This window comes from Phyllostomus discolor, chromosome 11 (genome assembly GCF_004126475.2).
Source record: "Phyllostomus discolor isolate MPI-MPIP mPhyDis1 chromosome 11, mPhyDis1.pri.v3, whole genome shotgun sequence".
NCBI lineage: Eukaryota > Metazoa > Chordata > Mammalia > Chiroptera > Phyllostomidae > Phyllostomus > Phyllostomus discolor.
In genome coordinates, this window is record NC_040913.2 from 91,089,912 (window position 1) to 91,117,727 (window position 27,816).

A 27,816-nucleotide genomic window follows, 5' to 3' on the forward strand; every position below is an offset into this window, starting at 1 on the left:
GTCAGGTTTCAGTAAAAAGGCAGACTCCGTGACGCGAAGGCGTGCGGTCGAGAGGCAGGTCGCGCAGCACAGAATGGGCTGGACGCCCAGCCCTGCTGCAGGAAACCGCACCGGGAAGCAGGTTTGAGCTACTGAAGGTAACGGCCAAGTCCAAAGTCAGGCCCGCCACCATTTCCCTCCCGAGATAACCCCTTACTGCTGGATCTCAGGTGAGCCGTGCAGACATCGTTAACAGGTCATTTGTTCAGACAAAATTGTTTGCTCTATTACAATACCCTCAGACAGGACGAATCCAGGATGATGTTCATTTACTGTAATTTTGCCTGTTTGTGATTTCAAACAGGCATATGGCTGGATGGAATAAATATAAAGGGCTGTACCTTAGCAAAGGTCAAGATCAGACTTCTTATAGATCTATGTTTTGACTCTCTCACCTTTTCTAGTGAATGTTTTTCTTTCCGTTTTCCTCTCCCCAAGCCCACACCAACAGTACCAAGGCTGGAAGAAAACCTTCTCCATGTCAGCTCAAAAATTGTACGTAGCCATCTGTACACCCTACAGCTCTGGAAATAGCCCTGATAGCTGACAACAGCTAGCCTGTGTCCTCCCCCCTCCCCCAAACGTGCAACGCCCTTCAGCTGTCCTGCAGGGGAGCCCTCTCATTCTTCTGGAGTCTGGGTAAACTTCTGCATAATAAGGACAAAAAGACTGAACAAAGGAAGTTAACTGGCCAGTAAGACGCCATCAAGGCCTGATTAGGGGGAAGAGGGTATACTCAGTGACCTAATTCGTAAGAGGTCAGTTGGAAAACACCACCATGTATTCCTCTAAACGCAACCATCTGCAAAATCGACTGCATTAGCTCTGCAGAAGTACTTCCTTTAGAAGAGCTCTCTGTAGAATAAAAAGGGTTTTAAAAAAAAACGCTGTAAATCAAACGGATTTCTTTTTTAGGCTCTGTATGTCACCAGTTATTTTGCTACATTTTGTGACTGTACCAGTTTGGGTGAGGGGTCAACAGCAGTGAGAGTCTTGCCCTCACTGATGCTTCCAGGAGGAAGTGGACCATTCCCATAAAGCATTTACTTACAGGATCTGTCTCCTAAAAGGAGATTTTGTCCAGATCCCCAGTACACACTTAATAACCCTAATACGAAGTCCTGGGCTCAAGGGGCATAAGGAAAGGAAATGACCCGTAGTGAGTTGCCACAAGGAGTCAGGAGGTCCAGGACCTGGAGGGGCCAGCATCTGACCCTCTCACCCTGGTCAGGTGGAGGTCATGATCGCTTGCAGAAGCCCGGAGACGGGTTTTCCAAGGTCAGCCAGCTACTTACCAACAGTGTGGACTCAGATGGCTCCAAAGTGCACATGTTTTTCAACACACACACACACACACACACACACACACAAAACCACTGTTTAATTTATTCAATTGCAGGTTGAAGAAAAGATGGACTTCAGATAAAAAAGGAAAGAATAGTTTTTCTTTGCAAAATTTATCTTCACTGAGAACCCCACCCGTGCTTCCAGACCTAAGTCCAATGCCTCCTCCCCACCCCCACTCTCTTCCTTTTTCTCGAGTCACTGGCCAGAAGCCTCCTCTCCCTCCTCACACTCTCCAAGTGTTTTGTTCTCTGATCTCACACATCGTGGATGCATTACACTCACAGCGCGGTGCTAAATGCCACAGGTCCTTCATCAGAGCCGCTGACCTCTCCCCCGTTCCCGTAGTTTAACATCATCGTGCTGACTAACCAAATGTCCAGGACAGTTCTCTGGCTGGAGCTCAGAGTGAATAGGGCCCAGGATTATTGGCAAGGTCTCTGCACATCCTCATTTACTATCTTTAATCCCCTTCCAGTGTCCAAAAAAAAAAAAAGGAACAAATCCTTCCATTAGTATCTGGAAGGATTTGCTCAAAATAATAATGATAGATCTCATAAACATATGTTCCTATGGTTCTAAATTTCCGCAGTCCATAGTCTATGCTTCCATGGTCCATCATACTTATACCTGCAAACTGCCGGGTAGATCTGTGGGTCAGAGAATGAGGGGAACCTGGGGTCCCTCTCGGAGGGGAGAGCCCCAGGTCAGCAGCAGGGATGGAGCAGAGACAGAGGCACTGGCCAGGCTGTCTGGGCAGGGGTTTGGGGGCCTCACCAGCCCCCAGCTTCTCTGGGTGGCCAGGGGCACCAAACCACAGCTAACACAATCTGAAGCAAGTGTCATTGTCACCACATGCAGTTAAAAACACAGAAGAATCTACTATTTCAGTTAATCTTACACATTTTATAACTCTCACTTGCCATTTTCTTTCTTTAATCTTCCCATAGTTAATGATGCACAAGAATAGTTTTCCGTACACAAACTAAAGTAAATATGCAAGGATCTCACTAAAAACTGGCTGGTTGAGCTGTGAAGCTGGGCATTATGACGTTAAATCATGTGCCTCACGTGGAAGACAGACACCACAGATCAATAAGCACAGCCCAGCCCCTATTATGGCCGGGGGCCAGCGGCTGGATTTCGTAATGCATAGCCAGGGGTAAGGTCCTTGTAGCAGGGAGGACAGGGAGGCAACCCTAGAGGTAAGGCAGGTGTGTGGGGTAGAGCTCCGGCTAGACTGGAAAAAGCCAGTGACTATGGCAAAACTCTCCCTTCGGATGAGCAGGAAGAAACAGCCCCACGTGGGGGTGTTTAGGTGTCTTCTGGAGGTACCTGTAAGCAGGTGTCTCCTCTTCTCTCTGCACCGTTTGTGTAGATATCACGTCTCTCTGGTACCAGGAGCTAAAACCAAAAACGGAAACTTGCAGACCTAGTCCCTAGGTTGTGAAAAAGATTAGAATCCTGAACATTGTCTGATTCAAACTTTGTTCTGTTTTCTTATAGGAACATTATAAGTGAAAAGAAAAACTAAAGGATTATAAAAATGGGTAGTGGAGATTTGCAACATAACTTTTAAAAAAAATATTTGATGGTCACAAACTAAAACAAATAGGACATGTATGAAACTCTTAAATTCATAGAACTTTCCTCAAATGGTGCAATAATAATAATTTAATTTAATACACGAAATAATTTAATAAATTTAATAACCATATTTCATATGGTATTTAATGTTTATAGTGGAGAAAAATGGAGATTGGGACAAAAGTGGGTTTACAGTTGTATCCAGTTTCGAATACAACAGCTAATAAATGAGTAAAATCTACCAAAGAACACATACAGGCACGTTAGTAGCAGCCAGCCCCGGTCTAGAAACAATGCAACCCACCGATGTTACAGTGGATAACTAAACGGCAGAACAGTGTGCTAAAGACCAGTGGAAAAGAAAACAATGATTGGCCCCGTGCAATGGTGTACACGAATCTTACAGACACAGTGTTGAAAAACAGAAGCCAGACGCAGGGACAAACTACCAGTGTGGTCTCACTCACACGGCGTCCGAGACCAGCGGACTGTTCCACAGGCATGAAGGTCACGGCAAGGCTCATTTGGGGAAGGAGGTGGGAACTGATGAAAGACGGCTGTTAGAATTGTCCCACACCTTGATCTAGGTGGTGGCAACTTGGATGCATTTTTATTTGTAAAAATTCATCAAGGTATATACCTCATATTTGAGCACTTGTACATGTATATATATGGCATACTTAAACACCTCTATATAATATATAGATAGCTATTGATACAGAGATAGCATAATTTATATACGTCAATAAAAGTAAATAAATGGAAAAGAATCATAATGGCCATAATCTGGGTGTAGCCAAGTTCTTGTTAGAAGAAAAAATACTTAAAAAGCAAGTGCCAAATGTTCTGTCTCCACGTACAGATGTTTCTGAAGACAGCTCCTCGCAGGCACAGATGAGCAACCAAAGCCAAGAACATACGCAGTAAAAATAAGGCCCAGGGAAGACATTCAAGCCACCCAGTTCTGATTCACCAGCTCCGGTCAAGCAGAAAGGATGCCTGGGCCACGCGGGAGAACTCGGGCGGTCAGGACGGGGCTGCGTGCCCTGCCCCAATGCCTCCTCTGCCTTGTGTGAAGGTGAGAACAGGATCCACTGAAGACGACGGAGTTCACACCCAGAAATGAAGGCTGTCTACGGTTTGCTCCACGTGACAGATAATCAGGTCTATACCCCGGGTTCCCACGGGTGCTGACTGGCTCCACGGGGCTGAGTCTTCACCACTCGGCTGTGCTTCCTGGGCAGCGAGAGCAAGTATTGGAGCCCCCTTATTCACAGACCTTAGCCTTTGCTTGCCCTTGCAATTGCACTCTCAATATATTACAGCATGAGTCTCTATCAACTAACTTATACGAAAGGCTTGCTCGTCTAACTAGGCTCTGGCCTTGACCTCAGGGTGCTCCAGCTCTGCATTTCTTACCTGAGCCCCAGGTGCCTGCCATTCCTCAAAGGGCCCGCCCTTCTCTGGTGGTGGCATGGCAGGAGGCTGGGGCTTTGAAGTCACCCCGATGGGACGAGCTACAACCCTTCCACTGGGCAGACTCGAGTGTGTCATGGTATTTCCCATTTCTCACCACAAAACAGTCTCTTCCCTTCTGAGAACGGTGGCTCAGATGGTTAACGTTTCATCTCGGTGCACCCCCTATGGGATATGTCATGCCTGTGTCCATGGAATGAGTGGTCAAGGTCATCCGCTTCTTTCCCCCGTTTTCTGAAATTATCACACTTTGTTCACGTCAGATAAATGAGAGTATTTATAACCAACAGCCCAAAGAAGGTACTTTCTATTCTAATATCGAATAATCTCGTTGTATAGAAACAGCTCATGTTTAAATAACCTAAAGGTTCTTAGGCTGCCTCTCAGTCAGATTTTCTTTCACTGTATTCTCAGTAGTGACTGAACTCGAAATGTCACCAAACCTGTTAAATGGGAGGAAATCTTACAGCGACTTAGAATGAATTATTGAAGGGATGAGAACTTTTAAAAGAAGCTTATTAATATCACACTAGTTATATACATATGAAATCAGAATCTGATAGAGCATAGATTCACACGGGTCGGCCACAGTGTGGCAAAGTCATATCTTTGTATTTAAAAAATAGATAAACAAAAACAATGAGTGATCCTTTGTGCTCCTCCAAGCCCTATTTGACCAGTGTGGATTCCAAGGGTAAGGTTGGGTCCAGAAAATGGGGAAAGTTCAAATACTAGTAACATGATAGAGGGTCAGTAACACACAGAACAGCACTTCTAAGATTAACAGACGCTTCTTAAAATTTATCATTTGCATAAATGTCAAGAAACTAAACACCCTTTGAAAGGAAAACAAAGTGTTCTTACTGAATAACTTCTCCACACACACTCACATTGGCTTTTTTGCGTGTTTAAAGCAGCAACTGCAGCCCCAGAAGAAAGAGCCACTGAGAGATAAAAGGTTAGTTTTTCCAGTCAGAAGCCCCAAGATAGAATAAAGGGAATGTGTTTGAAAGAAAGATAAAACCATTTTATCTAGGTATTGGCTAAATTATTTGACAGCTAACTTACATTAGTATAAGCCGTAACTCTATCCTGCTCAGTAATTAATACATCCTAGGGTCATTTACTTCAGATAAAATCATCTACAGAGCATCCATTAATGAAAATATCACACATATTACAGTAAAAGTCTGCCCCTTTAAAAAGTAGCACAGATTAAGTCTATAATTCCACATAGTTATGCATACACAGAAATGCCTGAAGACATTGGAGGAGTCTAATTTTTCAAGGTATTTTCCTTCCTAGGGACTCCAGGATGAGCCATACGTACAAGGCAGTATCTTAAGGTCCTTCCTTCAGAAGCACTTGGGATTGAGGAAGGGTGTGCTGGAGCACAGCAGTGGCTATTGTGAACTTGACCCCTTCCTCCTGCTGAGCTCACCTCCAGCCACAGGGACTGGAAACCAGGCTAACTAGCACCACTAACTAGCACCACCGCCCCTGCGTTCGCCTTCTCGGGTTACCTGCATTTCCCTCCCGTAGCTCGGAAGTGTGAGTGAAGCCAGGCTTCGGCACTGCAGTTGTCCCTGTAAACAAATAATTAGAAGATTAAAAAGCTTCATTCTCTTTAACTCTTTCATTTCATACAAAAATGGGAAATGACCAAATAAATGTTGGTTTGGTTTCCTGCTGGCCAATGCTCTCGTTGGAAGTGCAGAACCCATCCATGGCACCTCTGGTTCATATGTCTTCCTGAGGAACATCCCAAAGGAGCAATTTCTGGGGAATAATACGCAGCCTTCAATTTACTTTGTCACAGCTGGATACGGAGCTAAATCCCCGGCTGGAATTTAACCACCCAGAACCGAGCGCCAGATGGCTGATCCGCACCTCCGCCCCACAGCTGTGTCCTGACATGCACAGCTGGTCCTCACATTCGAATGACAATATTCAGATAATAACACTATGTCATGGAGAAAAATGTGTTTGGGTAGCAAAGGTCTCAAAAACTAGATTACACAGTTGCTTTTTGTACTGTGTGCACAACCTCAATAGCTAATTCACGTTCCTTCGATTTATGCAGATGGGCACAGGGGTGTCCTGCCACAAGGAAACACCCAGGTGTCGGTCCTACTGCACCACTCTGTCCGCAGTAGCTCCTTCCTTCACACACGGACACCGGCACCACAGTTTCCATCGTGAAGCTGGGGACTTTTAAAATGTTGCGATAATTAATAGCTATTGCATTCCGCCAACACGGAGGAATGAAACCGCACTTGGTAGAAAGCACCTGCTATAAAAATCCTTCAACAGTTTGGGGGCGTTATTATTCATTTCCTAGCTGAGTCGCAAATATCCCCAGATGAACAAACATAACAAAGTCCACACCAACATTCAGCACTTAAAAAAAAACAAAACACCTCCATGAAGGGCGACCTGGCAAGGAAAAATGCATTTGAATGCATTTCAGACAAATGAAACAGTTGGCGTGCCTCAAATGAGAGCTGGATGGACAAATGCGTGAGGCTTTCACTAATAAAATACACAATGGCAAGTGTTCTATTTCCACAAGTTGACAGAGGTCCCGGTGCTGCCGCTCAGACTGAGACGAATGTACATGCTACCCCAGGGACTCAGAGAAAAGCTACCCCTCATATACGTCTAAAGTAGTGGTAGACATAAGAATGAACGTGTTCAGTGGTAAGGAACCCTGGATGTATATGGCACTGCCACCTTTAGTAACTGAGTTCGGTCTTGTCATTGAACTTCTGTAAACGTCCGTCCCTTCGCCTGCAGACAGGCGGCCATGGATGGGACTGCACGCGTGAATACTTTCTGCAGCTGCTGTGGGACAGATGGGGGTGGTGGGACTGTTGTTCTCTCTGTTTCCCCTGGGCTCCCACTCAGTGGCACCCTTCCCCCTCACCAGGGTTCGCGTGAGCGGGAGTATGAAACCCAGGAAGGGCAGACAGAGCCTGAACTTCACTGTCACAGTCAAGAAAGGCGAAGTCAGGGGACGTGTCTCGCCATGAGAGCCAAAGGGCTCCCCGGCGTCCAACCCAGCCAGGTGTGACAAAGCGGGGGCTCCGAGCTGAGTTCCTGGGGCAGCTCAGGCTCTAGAAGGAAAGGGCAAGGGTCAGCATGTCTGGTTTAGTCTTCCCAAATGTATGCTACTCAGGGTAAAGGAGTGGACAGTCCAAAGGTCCCATGAACACCCTTGCACGTGAAGGGGAACAGAAGGAGCGAGGCACGAGGACCTCTCCCCGAGGACTCTCAGCTCTTACTCTGTTCCGGCGGTGACTCACACACATCAGCGTGCGGCGGGCCAGGGACCCGACTCTCCTCTTTGGAGGGAGACAGGTGCCGCCCTCGGGAGGGAGCGCCCACTGTCGTGACGCTGAGCTCTCACCCATCACCAGGAAACACCCTGAGAGGCCTCCTGAGACCACGCAGAGCCAGGTCCACTTTACCCTGGGGACACTCGGAACCGTGTCGGAGTGCTGCATGACTTGGTTCAGCTCCGAGGTCACCCTGTGCCCAAAGCCAAATGTTCCTTGTCCTGCTTCTCATCCCAACTTATGTCCAGTCACATCACCCGATACAGCTCGCTAAGCCTCGGCGCCAAACCTAACTCCTTTGCTTGGTCTGATATCTCATATCCAAACCGGGAGCAAGTCTGCAGGTTCTTCCTTCAAAACCAGCCTAGAATCCCACCGTTTCTCATCACCTTCACCCTGCGCATCCGTCTAGCAATCGCATACACGGCTTACGCTCCTCCGTGGCTTCTGCTACTTGTTAACATGCTGTATACTTCCATGGTGGTTTACGTAAGTTCCACCAGAGTAGGAATTAGTCTGTTGTGTTCACCACGTATCTATGTCACATAAAAACGCGACACGAGCAACCAATGAATACTTTCGAAAGGAAGAACACTGGAGGGGAGAGAAGGAAGGGTTGGAGAAGGGAAAGAAGGAAGAAGGAGAGAGAGAGACAGAAAAAGAGGGAAGAAAGGAAAAGAGATGAGGAAACAAAGGAAGAAAAAAGAAGGCAACAATTTGGGGGGTTTCTAAAGCTAAAGCACCCCAGACTGTAAATTTGCCCCTCTTTGGTTTGAGGATTGAATGTGCCTTCGAAGCCTGAAATGTAACCGTCAGCAGTATGTGAACAGGCTTGTTATTGGTTATTACAGTCTCCTTAATGCCCAACTCTCTAGCCTTTGCCCTTGACGTGTACAAAAACGGGCACTCTGCCTTCGCTAGAAGTCCCAGCCACTCAAAACCTTCCACTCGGTTTGTCTCCATTAAACACACACACACACACACACACACACACACACACAGAGTGTCCACTTTATCAGCAATACCAATGAGTTTCCCATCAACCAAGTAGACTCCCTCCCCAGTGGCAGATACTTCTCACTTTTTACATTATAAATTCGGTGCTTTCAAACGATATTAGAAAAAGGCAAAAGACTGAGTTCAATTATCATTCAGCAATACCAGGATATCTGATTTCAAAGGGACCTTCAGCTTCACAGACTTCATTGTTCACTTATTAGCCACCTTCATGAGGCTCCCTAAAATGAATCTTCTGAAATCCCTCGCAAATGTCTAGTCCTCAATTCCATTTCAAACACGCTGTAATCTTGGCAGGCAATTTTCACTACTCCTAGCACATCAAGATTATCAGGCATTAAATCCTCCATTTCCCTTTAATCTCTTACTCTCAAAAACAGCCATCTTTTCATCCCACAGGGAAAATTGCCCATTTCCTTTCTGTCTCCCATTGAGTGCCACAGTCTTAATTCTGATGTTAAATAAGGCTTCTTGATCTTTCAGATATAAATAAGACTGGCTCAAACGCCAAATTTACACCCTAATGAAGCTCAAAGTCCTTCAAAAAGTTTCTAGAAATTTACAAAGGTCTCGAATTTTCAAGGTCACCTTAGTACCTGACCTCTTTCTGTTTGTGCTCTTTCTGCTGTGTACCACACTGACCCAGAAGTGACACCAGACCCTTCTTTTAAAAAAAGGAGAGAAAAAAAGAAAAGAGAAAAGAACTAAGAAAAAATGTGGGTGTTGCAGGCTTTCACGAAAAGGCCAAATAGTGTCATCCCAACGGAGAAGGAAGGGGTGTGCTTCTGGGAGTGCCCGAAGGCCTTCGCTCTCCTTTGCTCTGCTGTTAGAGGGAGAGGTGTGGCGGACAGCAGCCCTATCTCCCTCCTCAGGCTGGAATGCGGCCTCTGGCCTGCGCCACAGTCCCGGGGCCCTAAGGCAGCAGGGGAGTGCTGGCCACCTGCCACTTTCCACTTCTGGTCCTGGGCGAACTTGTAAATCCCCTCGGCCTTAAGCCACCACTAAATTCTCTTTCATGCAATACGGAAAACACTTACAGCTGATACAAAATTTCAAAATCACGGTCACCATAACCCTGCACAGTAGAAAACAATAATTCTGGTTCATCTACAAATGCATGTTATTAAAAATTCTGCTGCATGGACAGGTAGGGGTTTTCTGCGGTGCTGAATCTTCTGAAAGATTCAGCTGTTGAGTCAAGTGGTGATTACCTGGGTGTTCATTTTATGCAAAATGCTTGAAGGTGCATCTTTATATTTTATGTCCTTTTCTATATTTAACTTAATATATAAGGAATATCAGCAACATGCAAAGAGAGGAATGATATCTTCAATAAAAAGCAGTTTAGAGGGTTGGAAGGGAGAACAGGGGAAAGAAGGAGAAAGCGCAAATGAAGAAACAGGGACAGAGGACTCGTGGGCAGGGACTCTGGGGGCACTGACTGTGGGAGCTGAGGGGACGGGGTGGGGATGAGCAATGGGGAAGAAGGTGGGACAACTGTAACTGAACAATAATAAACAAGCAAACAAATAAATAAATAGCAGTGTACACAACACTGTATATAATGTCAAGATTCTGCACCAAATACCTATGTAACAAAATGCTAAGATCCAGGTGATCTTCAGTAAAGACTTGAGTACTCAGGCATTGTTGAAGAACACAAACATGTTTCTAAAAAATGAAAAAAAAACCCCGAATACTAAGTCACATGTAAAATAATCTCTTTTAAATCATAATAGAAGTTGGAAATAATAGACTAGTGGAAGAGTTATACACAGGATACATTTGTTCCTTAGAATATTTTTCCTCTTAAATTATGATCAACAATTATTACTTTAAACGCTGAGAATATTTGCTGTAAGTCATTGTTACTCTGGAATTTCCCTTTTACTGTGAAACGTTTTCATTAAAACCCCCTGTGACACTAGTTAACCATGCCAAAGGCATTTTTAAAGTGGTAGGAAGACATCCTGACCTTTGTCCTGTTGCCCTGGGCCTTTATTTTCTGAATGGATCACGTTCGTGAAGACCTCACATAACACTACAAACGATAGTCATAAAAATCAGGGCCCACCAGGTAAAATGATTTCCTGTATCCTCGTTATGATAACTGTAGTGTAACAGTGGCCCGCTATTAAAATTACAACTTAAGAATATGTCGTACATAAGTTATTTTGAAAAGAAATCATTGAATAGGTCAATATCCTACTGTACAATCCTGGTCCTACAAGTCACCAAGAAGACTTTTAAAGGTTAAAAAGCAACCCCCCAAAAGTTGGTGATTTGAATCTGCTATTGATGTCACAAATGGTTTCAGGGACATGAATCAGAAAAAAAATATTCCAGAAAGGATACATACTTTCTTTTCTCATTTAGAGAATAAGAAGATAATACTTATTTCTGTATAATGACTCTAATTACAACCAGACTGTACAATCAGGTAGTAACATCAAGTGTCCCTGAATTAATGAAAAATGGATTTAAATGAGAAATACGGTACCATGATGCTCTCACATTAGTAACCATCGTTACTTAGAGTTTGCGAAACTGACAAGAGCAAATGCCAATCAAATAAATAGCTTGTATTTAGATAACCCAGGTAGTAGTCAGTGGGGAGTTTTTGAGGGGGAAGAAAAATTATTTCAATGCCAAGTCACGCTCACAGCTTTGAACAAGTAGCAAAACATGGGCATGTTTCTCAAATGGATTTCACAGCATCAGCGCAAAAGCCGGAGGGGATGGCTTAGATTTTTAAGCTTCAGATTTGAAATACCGAGATACCCTGCAACTACAGCGTTAAATCCTCTGTGGAACCACGGCGGCGCATGCTATCACGGGAGACTCAGCGCTTCATCCTTCTGAGGCTGATAACCTGAAAGCCGTGAAGTTTAGGGAGAATGAAGGGGAGCCCGCAGCTGCCTGCGCCCCCGCCTCACCCCACACAGAACGGCTCTAATTGTAACGTCGTTTAAACTTCCATTGGAGGCTGCTCCCTGGGAAGACTTGAAGATGCTGCTTTTGTAACATTCAGAAATTGCACAACCCTGCCGTGGGCATCTTACAAACATGCAAACGGAATTTCAGACAGCTCAAAGTAGACAGAAAACAGTATTTTTAGCTCCTGTTTAAGGCAGTTAAGGAAACTCTAACTGCTGACTTTAAAAATGCATTATGAGTATCTGGCCAGGTCTTCATTATTCCTGTGGAAATTCGCTGCGTTCTGTGTTTCTCACCGCCTCCTCCCTGACATCTATTGACGGATGCTTGGAACACTCCAACCAAACAATAGAATTTTATTTAATTTGTACCGTGCTTCATTATTCTCTCACATCTCCTGACTCGTCCACGAAAGTTTGTAAGGTGAGGGAGAATGCTTGTTCCCTCCACCTTCCAGGTGAGGAAGGTGTGGCTGCGAAAGATGCCCTTGCCTGATGTTACAAAATCCGGGCCTTGAGAATCCCCCTGGAGTATTGCTAATCCCAAGTAGGTTCTGATTAGGAACCCCAACATTTTACTACTAAAGAAAAGCGTGTAATGCATTCTAATGTTCAGTAAAAATAATTCGTAACTAATTCTTTCGATTTATCACGAATGCTACAGATCTCTGTTGTTATGTGTAATTAATGATTTAAGATATTGGAAATTTAGAGAAAATGCTGGAAAAAGTGGATTTTTTTTCAGGTCTACTATCTAACAGATTAACAGATGCCTTTTCATTTGGATTATTCTCAATATTGAGCATATAGATCTAATAATATGCAGGGCCAAATAAAAACCTGAAAATAACATGAGGTGACTTCAGGGCTAAAACTCAAACTAGTTTCCAGGTTTTAATCATGGAAACCTAATCCGTAAGGAGCTCAAATATCCAGAATAATTTCTCATCTTTAAGACAGCAGCAGAAAGGACTTCAAGTTTAGCCAAACTGGACAGTGGACCCACTGGGTATTTTAGTAGGTTCATGCATTTGAGTGAACCAAATAAGTCTGATTCATTCAAGATGGCATATTAATTATTTTAAATACAAATGCCCTTGAGAAAGCTGACCTATCGTGACCTTTTCTCGAACATTCGTACTCTTTAGCTGTTTTCTTACAACCAGTAGATGAGTTGAACTTCTCGGATGGGAATTTTTACTTCAAGTAAGGAGAGGAATTTTGGAGAAAAGGGTGGACTTCTTAGTGTGAAAAATAGGAACCTTATTTAAAATGAGGTCAAGAGGGTGGAGCAGAGATTTTCAACCTCCCCTGTCTCATGCCACACTACACTAATGACTAAAATTCTGCAGCACACCAAAAAGTATATTTTTGGCGATCTCATAAAAATAGGTGTAATTTTGATTCATTCACACTGGACGGCTGTTGTTTTGTTCGTTGCTGTCATTTTTTATCTGACAGTCTAAGGGAAAACAGGTCAGTGCCCCTGACTAAATAGTCAGGTGATGCAAGTTTTAAACGTTTTTTCAAAGCACCAGTTGAAAATCGCTGAGCGAAAGGAAAGAACTCTCATCCATGGCACCAACACATACTACTGACCCCAGGAAGAAGAGATGCACCTTGCATCTCTGACAGGCGGTGACACTACATTTATAATCACTACCTCTGAAGGAAGCAGAGATTCCTGCTCGCTCAGTAACAGCTCAGCCGATGGGGGACCGCCGTAACTCAGCCAAGGAAACCACTGTACTTCCAACTTCTGCTTTCTCCCTAACCCTTTCTCCCTCTTTTTTGGTCCAAGTCCATAAAAGAGTGGTTCTTCTCCTTTGCTCTTTTCTGGACTTGAAATTTGCATTTTTGTTGTTGTTGTTGTTCCTGCATAAACAGCCATTTGTTAAGGTCAATAGTAGGACTACAAGGTTCAGGCTCTTTTAGCCAGAAGCAGCTCAAATGCTTTAAGCCTCAGGGAGATGCTCCAAAGAGCAGAGGGTGCCAGAGCAACATTTTATGTGTTGTTTTGCACAGCTGTTTTTGCTGAAGGCTGACCCGGATCCTTCAGGAGTGTCAAGGATACTGGGGCTCAGATCAGGTGTTAATGAAGAGGAATTCGAAGTACAGTGGTTGTACTTTGCTTCCTTACCCTGTTTGGCCCCCTTTTTAAGTTTCACATGGCATTAGTTTATCCCGATTACCCCAGGATAAATGAATTGTTCCTCCTCCAAAATCCCATTGTAGAAATTTGTAACACTTCTCCAAACTTTTTAATAGCAATTCCCTGCCTGGGATAGCCTAGCTTATGCTATTTAAATGGTGTATTTAATTTCATAATTCAGAGGTTTCATAAACCTCTCACATCCTACCAGCTTAATATTTTATTTGCCAAAGTAGATTTATGCATACAGTTCAACATTATTTGATTCCGTGGGTTGCCTTGGCAATATTGGTGGGCATTCCAGGGCCCCAAAAGGACGATCCGTTCACACTTGCCCAACTGCCCAGACAACCCAACTATCAAAAAGTCTCCTTCTGTCATGCATGTAAAATCTCTATCCCAACTTTCACCTGTGAATGTGAATAAAGAAAACCTCATTCAAAGTACAGTCAGAAGCCACGCAAGGGTGTCCAAACTTTGGCGTCTCTGGTCCACACTGAAAGATTTGTCTGGGGCCACATATTAAATACACAAACACTAACGAAAACTGATGAACGCCCTCCCCGCCCAAAAAGGTTTTAAGTAAATTGACGATCCTGTGTTGGGCCATATTCATTGGCATCCTGGGCCACACGTGGCCTGCAGGCGTGGGTTGGACACCCCTGCAGGGGAAATTGCTCAGGAAGGTAGCAAGGCCGCACCTGGTAGGGCGCAGGTGTGAAATGAAAGCTTCCCTCTCTGCCCTGCACCAGTGAGCAAGCTTCCGGTGCTTCCGGTGCTACGTGGAATTCTCCTGTTCTTTGCTCCAGCTTTTGTTCAAATGACCTCTCTCAACTTCCTCTTTTCCTCTATAGAAGAATGCTTTTTTTTTTTTTTTCTTTTCTTTTTCTGGGCTTGCATGTGGCTGACCAGTTTCCTACTCCCCAATGCAATCCCTCTGCTATTCGAAATAAACACGATGCGGCTGGCTGAGTCTCTTACCCTTTCCTTTAAAAAGGTTGACAGTCACACGTTTATTTAGCACTTCGTGGTGCCAGGCCCAAAGAGAAGCACGGGCTATGGGGAACGGAGGAAGCAGGGAGGGACGCTCCAGGACGCTGTGCCGGGAGTTATCCTGCGCCCCCTCACCCCCCAGGCTTTCTCCTTCTGTTTCAGGCAGGGTTTGTAAGGAGAGGACGTCCTAGAAAAAGCTCTTGGAGAGGGAAGTCCTAAAATGAATGGGTTGTAGACAAGCAGCTGCCTGTGCACTCAATGAGCACCCCAGACCCGAGGCCAGGAATCCCTCAGTATTCCCTGCCTGTGCCAAACGTTTCGCCTGCAACTCTCAATTAAATGGATACGTTAAGACAAAATCTTAAAACTTCTTAGGGTCTGCACCCTTCCTAGGGTACTAAACCTTCCCGGGGCTGCATAATGTCACACGAGTTTTCCCACGGGGAGCTCAATTCGCCTCTAACAGTGGGAAAAAAATACTGAAACCTGCAGGGACCTCCAGACTGAAACCTCCCGCGGGCTGTCCTAGAGGGACCCGGGTCTCGCGAGAGTTGCGGCGGCACAGACCGCGCCGGGAGGAAGCGGGTTTCCGGGCCCGGTGGGCGGGGAGCCGAGGGCCACGTGGTCCCCGAGCGCGGCGGACGCGACCCCTCGGCGCTGGGCGGGGCCCCGCAGCCATGGTGCGGAAGTGGAGCCTTCTGCTGCTCCTGCAACTCCTGCTCTGCCCGCGTCCGGCGCGCCCCTCCAGCCCTCTCCCGCTGGTGCTCCACACGTGGCCTTTCAAGAATGCGACCGAAGCAGGTGCGGGGCGGTGGCCGCGGGCGGGGGCTGCGCTGCGAGAGGCCGCCTGCGGGGAGGTGCGGGGAGAGCAGGCCGGCGTCTGGCCCTCCGGGCTTTACGCACGCTCACCTGGCCGCCCTGCGCGCACCGCTCCGTCTTCTCTCTTGCGATCGACCCTCGCCCCGACCTCTGCTGAGTTTCCGGTCCCCGTCATTTAGGGTTACTCCTGTACAAGCCCCGCGCCTACATCCTCCGCCCCGCTGCTTAGCCTGTCCCAGGGGCTTCTGTGCCTGACCGCAGTCTATACATGGTCTGTCTCCTTCCAGCCTTTTCATTCTAACCCCTCCGTTCTCGCCAATAGTACCCCGTACTCCAGCTTTGCAGACGACGAATAATTTCCCTCCAAAAGCACATTAGTTTTGCACTTACTCCCCGCCCCCACACACGAATTGATGTGCAGTGTTTGCTACCTGGAATGCGAGCTGCCAATCTCGGCTGCACATTAGCATCATCTGCGGAGCTTGTCAAATGTATCAGTACCTGGGCTGAACCTCCAGAGATTTTGCTTTCACTGCTAGAACCAAGGCATCTAGTGTTTTCTTTGTTTTGTTTTGTTTTGTCAAATCAAACTCCCAAAGTGATTTTGATTTGCAGCCAAGATCGAATGCCAGTTAAGGTAAAGCCGTCCTTGATACACTGCCCTTACACCCGTTCTGAAGTACAGGTGCCCGTCTTCTGTGCTTTGCTCTCCTGTACATACCATTATCTTGTCAGTTTCTCACTGTGTGTTTCATTCGTTTCAAGACATTAATACACCGAAAGTAATCTCAAACCCCTTCAGAGGCTCAGTTCACTTTCTGGGGATAGAATTGGCTCCTGAATTTGCTGGAGCTCAGTCTGTATGTTATAAGCAATGAATACATTCAGAGCAAATGAGGAAGCAGAGCACAAGAAACAAATCCCCAGCGATGATGAGACAGAAAGTGCAGCAGCCCAGGCAGGGGGGCAAGTCTGTGTATGGGGCTTCAGCTTCTCAAAATACACTTTCCCCTGCCCTGGCTAGGTAGCTCAGTTTAGGTTAGAGTGTCCATCTGACACACTGAGGTTGCTGGTTATGAGTTTGATCTCCCGGGTCAGGGCACGTGCAAGAATCAACCAATGAATGTGGTTGTGATTCACTGAATGAATAAATGGAACAACAAACTGATGTTTCTCCTATAAAATTAAAATAATTTCTTCTCTTAAAAAAATAGACTTTCAAACCAGTATGGCCAGTAGTAATAGGTAAATTATTTACTAAAATAGTACCTACCCTTTAAGGATTTTTCTGTTGATTAGTAAAGAAATTGACCATCAAAAACCTTCTGTTTGTTCCTTTTCAATGTTTGGGGCTCCACGGAACAGAGTAGAGTGCTAATAGCCGGCCTCTGCAGGCAGATGGCTACTTCTGAATCCTGGCTCTGCTCCTGACTCTCTGTGTGACGTTGGAGAACTGAAAACCTCGCTGGGTAGCAACTGTACAGTCCTTACCTGGGAAGCTATTGTGAAGATCAAATGAATCAATCCATGTGAAGCCCACACTGGCATTATTTGCTCTTGTGGTATTGTTAGTAAAATCATGCTATGACAGATGCTATGGCAATAAAAGTATTAGTGATATACATATATGTTTAATGATCTAATGACGCAGCCACTAGTAAGGATGTAATTTAGTGACTTCAATGTAACTGCCTTTCAGCAGCTTCAGTTGTAACTTTGAAGGACAAAATCTTTTTCTCACATGGAGTAGAAATACATATTAATAAGTGAAAAAAAAACCCTCACTTTTTATCAGCAGCAAAGTCTTTGAATTCTTCATGGTAGTTAGCCGTATTATATAATTTTGTCCATACCACTGTTTGTATCACTCTGATTCCTTTGTAGCATCTAATACACTGATTTAAAAGCCCGTTTAAAAAGGACTCGTGGACATGGATGACAGTGAGGTGATTGCTGGGGAAAAGAGGGTTATGAGAGGTAATGGAAAAAAATATAATAAAGACTACATTAAAACAATTTAAAAATCAAATAAAAATTCCATGTAACTTAGAGTAAATGTGAAAACATGTCAACAACACAGGAGTTCTTGAAACACTCCCGGCTTGTTGCTTTTGGCACTGAGAAAATACGCACATATAAACAAGCACTGTTGGGCTTTGACCACAGCGTGGCGGACCCTGGCGTCCGGAGGCTCCGCGCTGGACGCCGTGGAGGCGGGCTGCGCCCAGTGCGAGCGGGAGCAGTGCGACGGCACCGTGGGCTTCGGGGGCAGCCCCGACGAGTCCGGGGAGACCACGCTGGACGCCATGATCATGGACGGGTGAGCACGCGCCCCAGGCCCGGAGCGTCTGTGACTTTGCCTCCCGGGCAGCTGCGTGATCGCTGTCTGCCTTCTGCTGAGAGCTGGATGGATGGTTGTTGAAGCCTTGTCATGGGTCAGAACCCCTGGCTTCCTGCATGGCCTTTCCAATCACAATGGATTTTCCTCCCAATTAAAAAAATATATATATCACTTAAAGGATGGCGGTCTGTTTAGCACAGGAGACCCCAATCTGCAGAAAATATGTCTCTGATCCGGTGCGGGGTCCTTGACCACCACCCACAAACACTGGTTTGCCCGACCCGACCAGAAGCCTTAAACCCCCTTTGAACAGCCGTGCGAAAGACACGCCCCGTGACGCAGAGAGTTTGCCTGCGGGCGGAGGGTGTGGTGGATTGGTGTTTGACTTCTTCCTGTGTGTGATTGAGGGAATTTGTGTGAACTTCATGGATGTGCTGTGACGTCTCCGTGAAGTTGGTGTTTATCCTACAGAACACAAGGGCTTGGAGGAAAACGATGTTTTTAAATCTGAGTCTATGCAAACGCCTTAAATCTCACTGCGTGTTTTTGTTTTTGTTTTTCCCTGCAGCACTACAATGGACGTCGGCGCAGTAGGAGATCTCAGACGCGTTAAAAACGCCGTCGGCGTGGCCCGGAAAGTGCTGGAGCACACCACACACACACTGCTGGTGGGAGAGTCGGGTGCGCCCCCCTGCACGGGAGGGTCTGGTCCCCCGTGTTCCCTGCGGGAAAAGGACCCACTCGGTGTCAAATAGTGCCAAAAAGCCAACCAAAGGTCCAATTCCAGCCGTTCTACTTAATATCCATTTCACTGTAGACAAGTGAACTTCTAAATTCTCGATTTCTTCATCTTTAAAGTAGGGTTTTAAAAACTTAGTCTGTTGTCTGTAGATGGGGACCTGCCGGGCCGGCAGGGGCTTCAGCACCATTGCTCTCCCTGTGTGACCCTCGGAGAGGTGCAAGGGCACGGAGCGCCGTGACCATGAGAAGATGGGACCGGAAGGAGTTTTGCTAGTTTTGCCAGGGCATTCCAAGTTCACACCCCAAATCATGCAGTGACCCATAATCAGAGGAACTGTGAACATGCGTGAGCTAAGGACGCCAAGAGGAGGTCTTCAGTTTCGTTGAGAGACAGAGCAGAAAGCCTCCTGACGTTCGTGGAATCCAGCTGTCCCTCCCGGGGCCTCAGCTTTCCGCACGCAGGGCGTGGCTCGCTGGCTGGGGTCCTGAGACTCCTCCCTGGGGAGAGGTGTGCCTTTTGCCAGGTAGAAGGAGGGAGATTGTGCAGGGGAGGAAGTAAGGACAGCGGTCATAACACACACTCCAAGGGTCTCAAGCAAATCACTTTTGGGGAGGACACAGGGAAGCTGAGATCTAGAAGCGGACGCCTTAAAACTTTTCCTGCCCGAATGCTCCTTGTGCGCCGGGGGGGGGGGGGGGGGGGGGGGGGGGGGGGGGGGGGGGGGGGATGGTCGTGCCCCGCCCCCTTCGGGGACCGCTGAACCCAGCACTTCCTGTGCGTGCGTCTTGTTTACAAGGCAATAGGTAACTGATGTACGTTTGTCTTCCCAATCGCCAGCCACCAAGTTTGCCGAAAGTATGGGGTTTGTCAATGAGGATTTGTCCACCGATGCTTCTCGAGCACTTCATTCTGATTGGCTCGCTCAGAGTTGCCAGCCAAATTGTTGGCGGGTACGTATATGCGCGTTCAGGCAGCACATTGCGTGAAAATACTAAGTGACCTCCCTCTGCCTTCTGTCGTCCACCCAGAGCCAGGGTGCCGGTGAGCACCCTGTCGCACGCGAGAGCCGGCGACGACCTCGGGCCTGGTGTCCCTGAAAGCCCCCCTCGCTGCACGTAGGGCATGTCCCCGGGGACAGCGGCTGGTTCCCGTGATCGGTTTGGGACTTGGAAGGTCCCGTGGCGGGGAGCGGGGCTGCTTCAGTCAGAGCTGCTCCGCTCGTGTTTGCTTAGAATGAAAGCTTCCGAGTCTGAAGCACCCACGTTTGGAAACCGTTGGTCTGAAACATTTGCTAGATGTTTATCTCTGCAAAGTATACCCAGGCCCTTGTCCTTGTCTGACTGGAGGTGGTGCACAATTAGGCACCCGGCACGTCACTCGCGGGACACCCTTATCCTTAAATCAGTGGGGCTTGGAGCACGGGTCAGCTTGCGTTTGCCGTGCAGGGTTTTACTGGGGACTGTCGAAGGCTCTCATCTGTCGTGTCACCAAATCCTGATTACGTTGCAGGAACCGCAGACCCTCTGGGGTTCCTTGGGGTGCAAGAGGCCACTGTGTAGAACCAGGCTGGGGAAGCCCCTGGTGGGCTAGTGACCAGAGAGGAGCAGTGGGTTTCTCACCTGAATGTTGATGCATATGTTCAACCTGAGCTTATGAATTTGGATTATTCTCTTGGGGCTTTGATTCCTACAAGAATCTGGGAGTAGAATTTAGAATAGGTGCACACGAACCTAGCTGTGGAAAAAAAAGGTGGTTTTAAAATAGATTTTGCTTTAGATTTCATAATTCTTCTTTGGCCAGGGAACAAATGAGGAAATTGGAAGGTCAGGTTGCGTACCTAATTCCGTTGAGGATCAGTATCTAACAAAAGATCTTCATGGATGTCCGCCCTTAGGCAGAGAGTTCTAGGCACATAAAGAGAGAAACCAGGGGTCTTTTCCAGAGTGGGTGGGTGTCTGTTCCACATTATGCACATCTGAGACTGGGCGAGGTATTTAGTGAAATTATATCCATCTGTTCACATGAGGCTGAGTTAATCGTTGGCTTTTAATTCTTATCTGCCATGTACCAGATATCCTTTTGGTTTCTTCCTAATGCTTTGTGATTGCATGTGACTACTTGCCACTTTCCGAAATCACCCTTTCTAAAAAACGAAACGTAAATCTCGTTTACAGAACGTTACACCAGATCCTTCAAAATACTGTGGACCTTACAAACCGCCTAGTATCTTAAAGCAAGATGGTTCTGCCTATAAGGAAACAGGAGATAATTATGGTCATGATACTATTGGTAATTTGCCTTTTATACAGTTTTTGTGGTTAAAGTTAAGCCATGTGTCACTGCCCTTCTGTAGTTCTGAATGTTTTCCCTATTCATGTGCCAGGAGGTGGTTCTGATGGTTTTAACTGGCAAGCAAGACTTTACAGATATATATACCTCCATACAACTCTACACCCACACACACACTTAGCATTTTTGCAGCATCTGTCTATTTTAGTGGGTTATCTTATACAAGACCCCTAATATCTGATGATTATTCACTTGTGGATTTTTTTATTTTTATTTATGTTTAGTTCTTTAATAATTTGACCTTATTTGCTACATTTAAGTGATCTTTCTGGATTATAAGGTTGGAAGTTTCTGTCAGTCTCCATCAGTGATTTTCTGTGGAATTACCTTTGAAAGGCATTGAAAAGTAGCACAGCAAACTGAAGAGTAAGACTATGGGGTATCTACCAAATGATGCTATGAGACCAGGTCATTAAAAAGCACACATTTTACCTGGTGTGATTTTCAGTATTCCCAAGTGTTCTGCTTTCCTCTACCTGAAATTAATGAAAGAGGATATTTATTTTACCAACTGTTGAATGATTTGGTTATATTTGAGATAAACTTCAGAGTTGATACCTACAAAGATTTTTTTTTTTAAATTCCAGGCATGGTCGTAATCCATAAGACGGGACACACCGCTGCTGGTACATCTACAAATGGTTTAAAATTCAAAATACCTGGGTCAGTGTCTAAAAAAAACACACCTCACAAGTACGCACTGAGTGTGCACCAGTACGCGCTGGTGCTACGGGAGGGGCGAGGGCAGAGCACAGCCCGCCCTTCCTGGCCAAGGGGGATAAATGGGAAGGAGAATAAATGAGCATCCACCTAGTGCCGGAGGACAGGGAGAGCTGGCCGGTGCTCCAGAGGTCAGGGACGGCCACGGAGGTCTGATGACACTGGGGTCGTCAGGGAGGCCAGTGGGAGATGCTGGGGGCCGAGCCCCGGCCTGGGGAGGGCAGGGGGACGCTCAGGCCAGGGCAGTGCCAGACCTGAAGGCACACCCCTCAGTCCAGGGCTCGGCTGGCTGCACAAGAGACCGCGCGCCTCTGGGTGCAGGGAAAGGAGACAAGTCAGATTTCAAGGGGCCTTAAGTCGGTGAGGGGCTTCTGGGTTTTGTTGCAGAGTACTAGAGAAGCACCCGAGGGTTGTTACAAGGAAAAACCTCGGTACCGTTTTGGCACATTAGATAGGACGCAGAAATAGATCATAGGTGGCGGAATCTAATTTGAACCCGTAGAGATAATCCAGAAATTAGACGGTAAGGGTGGTCAGAAGAGAATAGTCACTATCAATCTGTGCCACCTTGATAAGGCACCAGCTCATACCTAATTCTTATGTGATTAATGTAGGTTTGTGGGAGCCTAGCTTGAAACTTAGGAAAATCCTTTTCTCTGTGCCCCGACGAAGAAACTACTTAAGTCAGTTATCAGCAGCTGAGTAGAAATACCCGCTGTTGTTGAAACAGCTCATAAAATGACTCCGTGTGTGCATGTGATTGCACGTCCTAAATTGTCACGCTGTGTCCTCCCCAAGCCGAGTAGGAGATTCGCCAATCCCTGGAGCCGGGGCCTACGCGGACGACGCTGCCGGGGCCGCGGCGGCCACGGGGGACGGGGACATAATGATGCGCTTCCTGCCGAGGTGTGTTTCTGACTGTGTGACTTCTCGCGTTCGTGACTCTCCGAGACCTTTGGGGGGGACTGTCTGTCGAGGTGGATAGTAACCGTGTGTGCCATGCAATCCGGATTTGTGTGTATGAGGGCTTCTGAGAAGCTTAATATACTCGTTCAAGCCAAGGAACCCTCGTCCTCTGAAACAGAACAGTATTTCCGACTCAGCTTCACAGACGAGGGTGCTTAGGGTCCATGCAAGTACTGTCCGTGAGGCCAGCGAGTACAGGAACTGCGGTAACGGATGACAGAAGTCAGAAATGCAGCCCCTGCCTGTAATTCCTAAGAGATAATCACGACAGTGAGGGCCAGTGTTTTCCCTATTGATCATAGCCCCGTTTCGTGTGGAAAGATAATCGCTACACGTTATGACCTCCATTAAAGCCAGAAGTATCAGCCCTTGTCTGCAGCCAACAGGTGGACTAGCTGGCGAGACAGACACCGTACCAAGGTCTGCATGCTGCCTTCTTGACGCTTGCGCAGACACACTGACCCCTGCTCGCTCATGCATTCTATCCGGTGTGACCGTTGGGGTGCTTTCAGACTTCTAGCTTAAGGCAACCAAATTCAGAGTTAGTGTATTTTGTGATTCTCAAGTTTTCCCTCTGTCTGCACCAGCTACCAAGCCGTGGAATACATGAGGAGAGGCGAAAGTCCAACCGTGGCTTGCCAAAAAGTGATTTCCAGAATTCAGAAGTATTTTCCCAAGTTCTTCGGAGCTGTTATCTGTGCCAACGTGACTGGAAGTTATGGTGAGTTTTATGCGGCATTTGTGTTTGTGTGAGCCTGCAAATGTTGATGGAAACGTACACTTTTAAATGCCGAGGTTGCATTTGATCCCTGCACAGTGGCAGCAGGGACGCCATTGGCTGGCACTAGGCAGATGTTACCTGGCGATCTGTTAAGACTCACAAATTGCTGGAAAATGTACCCGAAACCCTCTGTGGGTTGACCGCTGCTGGCGGGCTGCCGTCCTGGGCTCCTCACTCCAGGCTGTGACTTCTGACTCGGGTGCCCTTTGGCTGCAGCTCCTGTTCCTGCCGAGGTGGGCGTGTCTGCTCCGAGGCCCTTATTCACTAGAAGTAAATACAGATAAAGCATCTTCCCCACTTCTTCCCGGTTCATGATTTAAATGTCCCTGTTGTTTAGGTATTTGGGGGACTCAGAGGCACAACACGTAGTACTGATTAGTAAACCAAAGAGATGAGCAGGACCGTTTGTGTACTGGGGCACGTCCTTTGCTTCGTCTAGCTTCTGGAGGAGGCAACTGCGGTTCCAGAGCTTTTCAGGACCAACCCCCGCTGCTCCTCATTAGTGCACTTGCAGCTGGGGCAGATACACGGCGCCCTGATCAATGTGACTTATCGGGTTACACTGCTTATTATCGCTCTTTGATCTTTTGCTTCCCACAGTTCTGTATTTGAAAAACTTGTTTGAAGTATTTCTTATTCTTTCCTAAGTACTAAGATACAGAAGTCAATATAAGGTATGGGAGGGAAAGGCTTTACGTAGGAAATAAGTTTCATCGATATCCTCTTAAAAAATAAACCTTAAGAGGCTCCAAGTTGGATGTAATAGGAGCTACAATGATAATTATACAATTATAGCTGAATTGAAAGTTGCAGACGATGATCATGTAATTGCAGATGAACCTCGCCCCGTATACTGAAAGTGGGGCACTAGAGGGGGCCCTCCAGGTGTCACGTGCAGGGAGCGGGAGCAGCGGGAGGCCACTTCCTCAGATGAACTTGATTAGGTAGAGAGCATCTCGACAGATTACCCTCCTCGCTTCCAACGAGCATAGAAGGGTAGAGAAAAGCAGGACTCCTGCGGAGGGGAGGATTATGGGTGAAGGGTGGGACTGTGTTTGTGGTACGGGAATGAAATCTTCCGCATGTGCCTGAATTTTTTCCCTAAGAAAAGAACATAAAAACAGAATAAATCACAGCAGCCATGACAGCATGTATATAGAGCAAAAAGCCTGTATTCTGAGGTTCAAAGAGGTGGCTCCCCTACTGCTACTTTCCCGTGGTCTGCCAGCGCCAGACCATGGCACACGTGAGGCAGACAACACAGCATCCCCCGTGCGGCGTAGCTGGACGTCAGGTGTACGACAGGCGGTGTCTGTATTGCTTGTAAATGTGCGCATTCTGCAACCGAACGGCTTTCTCTTTTCTCGGCTGCAGGAGCTGCTTGCAATAAACTGCCTGCGTTTACCCAGTTTCGTTTCATGGTTTCTAATTCCCTAACGAACCAGCCCAAGGAGGAGAGAGTAAACTGCATCTGATCCGCTCTTCCTGGCGGCGTCTGTACTTGAAGAAGAAGGAAGCAAAGGCTGAGACGGTCACTCACTCTCGCTGCACAGTGGACGCCTCGTGTTTTCCGAATTCTTCGTGTAAAACAGGCACAAAAATAAATTTATCCTAAAGGAGCACTTTTGCTTTTAATGTAGGAGTTTCTTATCATCTGATTGTATTCAAGCTTTGCATCTTACCTGAAAATGAATGTATATGTGTATGTATATGTGTAGGTATATATCTCTTAGCTGTTGAGTCGATGTTTGCATTTCTACTCACTGTTGTAAGGAATCGCTACTGTGGGGATTTACTTCCCTAGTGATATCTTAAAGCCAAAAGAAATCATCTGTAAGTGGATACTTAAAATAATTAGAGTGCCCAGGTTTTTCTAGGCCCGAAGGAAAAAGTAAGGGTGAGGCCGATTATGATTAGTTATGACCGAGTTTCAGTACATCCGGTAATAGGTCTCTTATCACCAAAGGGCGGTTTTCCGTGACGCCCCCTGCTGGCCTGAAGAGGGAAGAACGCTGTTAACACTGAAGGTGCTCTTTGCTCTACACGAGTTAGAAGATGCAGGCAGTCTTCTGAGGAGCCGTGGTGTAGACTCCTTGGGTCTGTTCCTCTGATAGGGCCTCGGTGTGAGGGGTCTTCAGTCACAAGCATCTGTGATGTTCTAGCTGCTAAGGTTCAGTGCGAATAGTTCCCTCTGAAATCATTCAGGGAATTTGATCTCTAATTGTGTTGTTACTCACTGTGTCGGACACACGTGGAGTGAAACACTGTAGACCAGCAGGTGCGTTGAAGATAAGGACAGACACCGCAGTGCAAACCCCAAAGGAGGCTTAACAGAGGCCAACGACAGCCCCCGGGGATGGTCCACGCGGTGGCCTTGACGTAATTGGGAGAACATTTCCGAGCCGTCCTTTCCCCGTCCCGGGATCCCATCCCAAACACCGGCACATTAACCTTATTCCTTTGAAGGAAGTAGTAACTAATATAGTTCAAATTTTAACAGGCCGTACCCCCAAATAATGCCTACCAAATAACGGATAGGAATCTCAAGTGATTCTTAAGGTTGCTCCCCTTGTTCAAACTATTCTTACTAGAGCTTGGTGTACTCTTAAAGAATGCTGACCTGAAGTGTTTGGAGATGTATCCATATGCTGTACACACAGGAACAAAACTGTGTATTTCCAATACTAGCACATGACTTTCTCGGTTTCAGAAGGCAAATATTAGGCCATGATATGTTTTTCATTGAGGTATTATACATAGACTATAATGTACTTTTTAAACCCCATAGTTTTTCATTGTTAAGCTTCTTTTTAAGTGTCATTACATCTGATGCTTGGTGATTGAATTTGGAGCTAAGCACCTAATTGAACTCATTTAAGATCTTAATAGTTTCATCAAATTCATTTTTTAAAAAACTGGTGACATAAATATATGTCCTAACTGGAGACTAATTATGAAGATGAATGAAGACCTATGTATATCACTATACTGTCATTTAAGAAAAAAAGACTCGCAGACCCTGTGAAGGTTTCTAAAAAGGCATGCTAAGATTTCTGCGTGTTTCCTTGAGTGCTGTGCTGCTTATACGTTAGTGCACCGTCAGCCCCCGACTCAGGACGTTAAGAAGATGAGATGGTGAGGCCCACAGAACGTAGGAACTGCTCACTTGCGAGTCCTGCGTGCTGCACCATCCATGTTTTCTCGTACAGCCCGGGTCGGCCGTGGAGAGGGGCCGTGTTTCATTGTCCGTGTTTCAGTGCCCCGGGGAGGGCACACTCACCTGAAAGCTATAGTAATCGTCACGTTTCAGGTGGACGTGACGGCAACTAGAGCCGCTGTGATGGAACCCTTCACCTCCAAGGGGCAGGGGCTGGAAGTGGTTCGCAGTGTGAAGGCAGGGACAGTGTGGGAAAGGACTCCCTGAGGTTCTTCTTCCTGAAACTTGTGACCATCCCCTGCTCTGCCCTGGATGCGGTCGCTTGTGCGTTTTCCCTAACGCACTGCTGCGTTCTCCAGCACGCTGTGGGTGTCGATATACAACATTGACAAGGAAATCGTATTAGACTCGATGTGGAAAGCAAAGCCTCCCCCAATGGCTGGCAGTCTGTCTCCTTCTAACGTGTGCAGAGTCCTTACACGCCGTAAATGCCAAAATACTTCTTTCCATTCCTAAGTAAAACCAGTATCATTTGTCTTTCTCGTTCTGTTCACTCTAAGTACGGCTGATGGGAAATTAAACCAAAGGGAAGTTCAGAATAAAAGCAGGATCGGGCAATACAAGTTCCAAGTTCACTCAATTTAGTTCTAATGAGGCGAAGGCAGAGCTGCACGGAGCCTGCCTTCAGCAGCGGGACCCAAGGGCGCCTGGCTCGCACCGTGGAGGTGGCCGGGGCGGGAGTATTTACACCAGCCTGTCAGCAGACATCACTAAATAGGGCTTGCTTTGTTTCTCTGGTTGGTTGTTTCCCCCTGGAGAAGTAGTCGAGCAGTACCTCATTGGCGAGAAGGCCTTGAGGTATTGCAGTACATGTTTTACACTCAGACACACACCAAACGTTACAGGAACTCGGGGATTCCATCGTTTGGGTTCACACCCTGCGTCACTGCTCTGTGTGCCCTTGGGCAACTGACTGCCCCCTCTGTGCCTGAGCTCTCCCTTCCCTGAAATGGGGATGATGGTGTTACCCACCTTACAGGGGCGTGGTGGGGGGCTTCT

At 46.7% G+C, this 27,816-nt stretch overlaps 1 protein-coding gene across 1 annotated transcript; it reads left to right on the forward strand.

The window, feature by feature from the left end:
- The first annotated feature begins 15,529 nt into the window (after positions 1-15,529).
- Positions 15,530-26,504, forward strand: AGA (aspartylglucosaminidase). The gene is made up of 9 exons (XM_028526761.2): positions 15,530-15,683; positions 17,868-18,021; positions 18,611-18,723; positions 19,622-19,734; positions 20,959-21,073; positions 21,721-21,796; positions 22,652-22,759; positions 23,407-23,540; positions 24,975-26,504. Exons 1-9 carry the CDS (start codon positions 15,560-15,562, stop codon positions 25,073-25,075), a joined length of 1,038 nt encoding a protein of 345 aa, XP_028382562.1. The 5' UTR covers positions 15,530-15,559; the 3' UTR covers positions 25,076-26,504.
- The last annotated feature ends 1,312 nt before the right edge of the window (positions 26,505-27,816 follow it).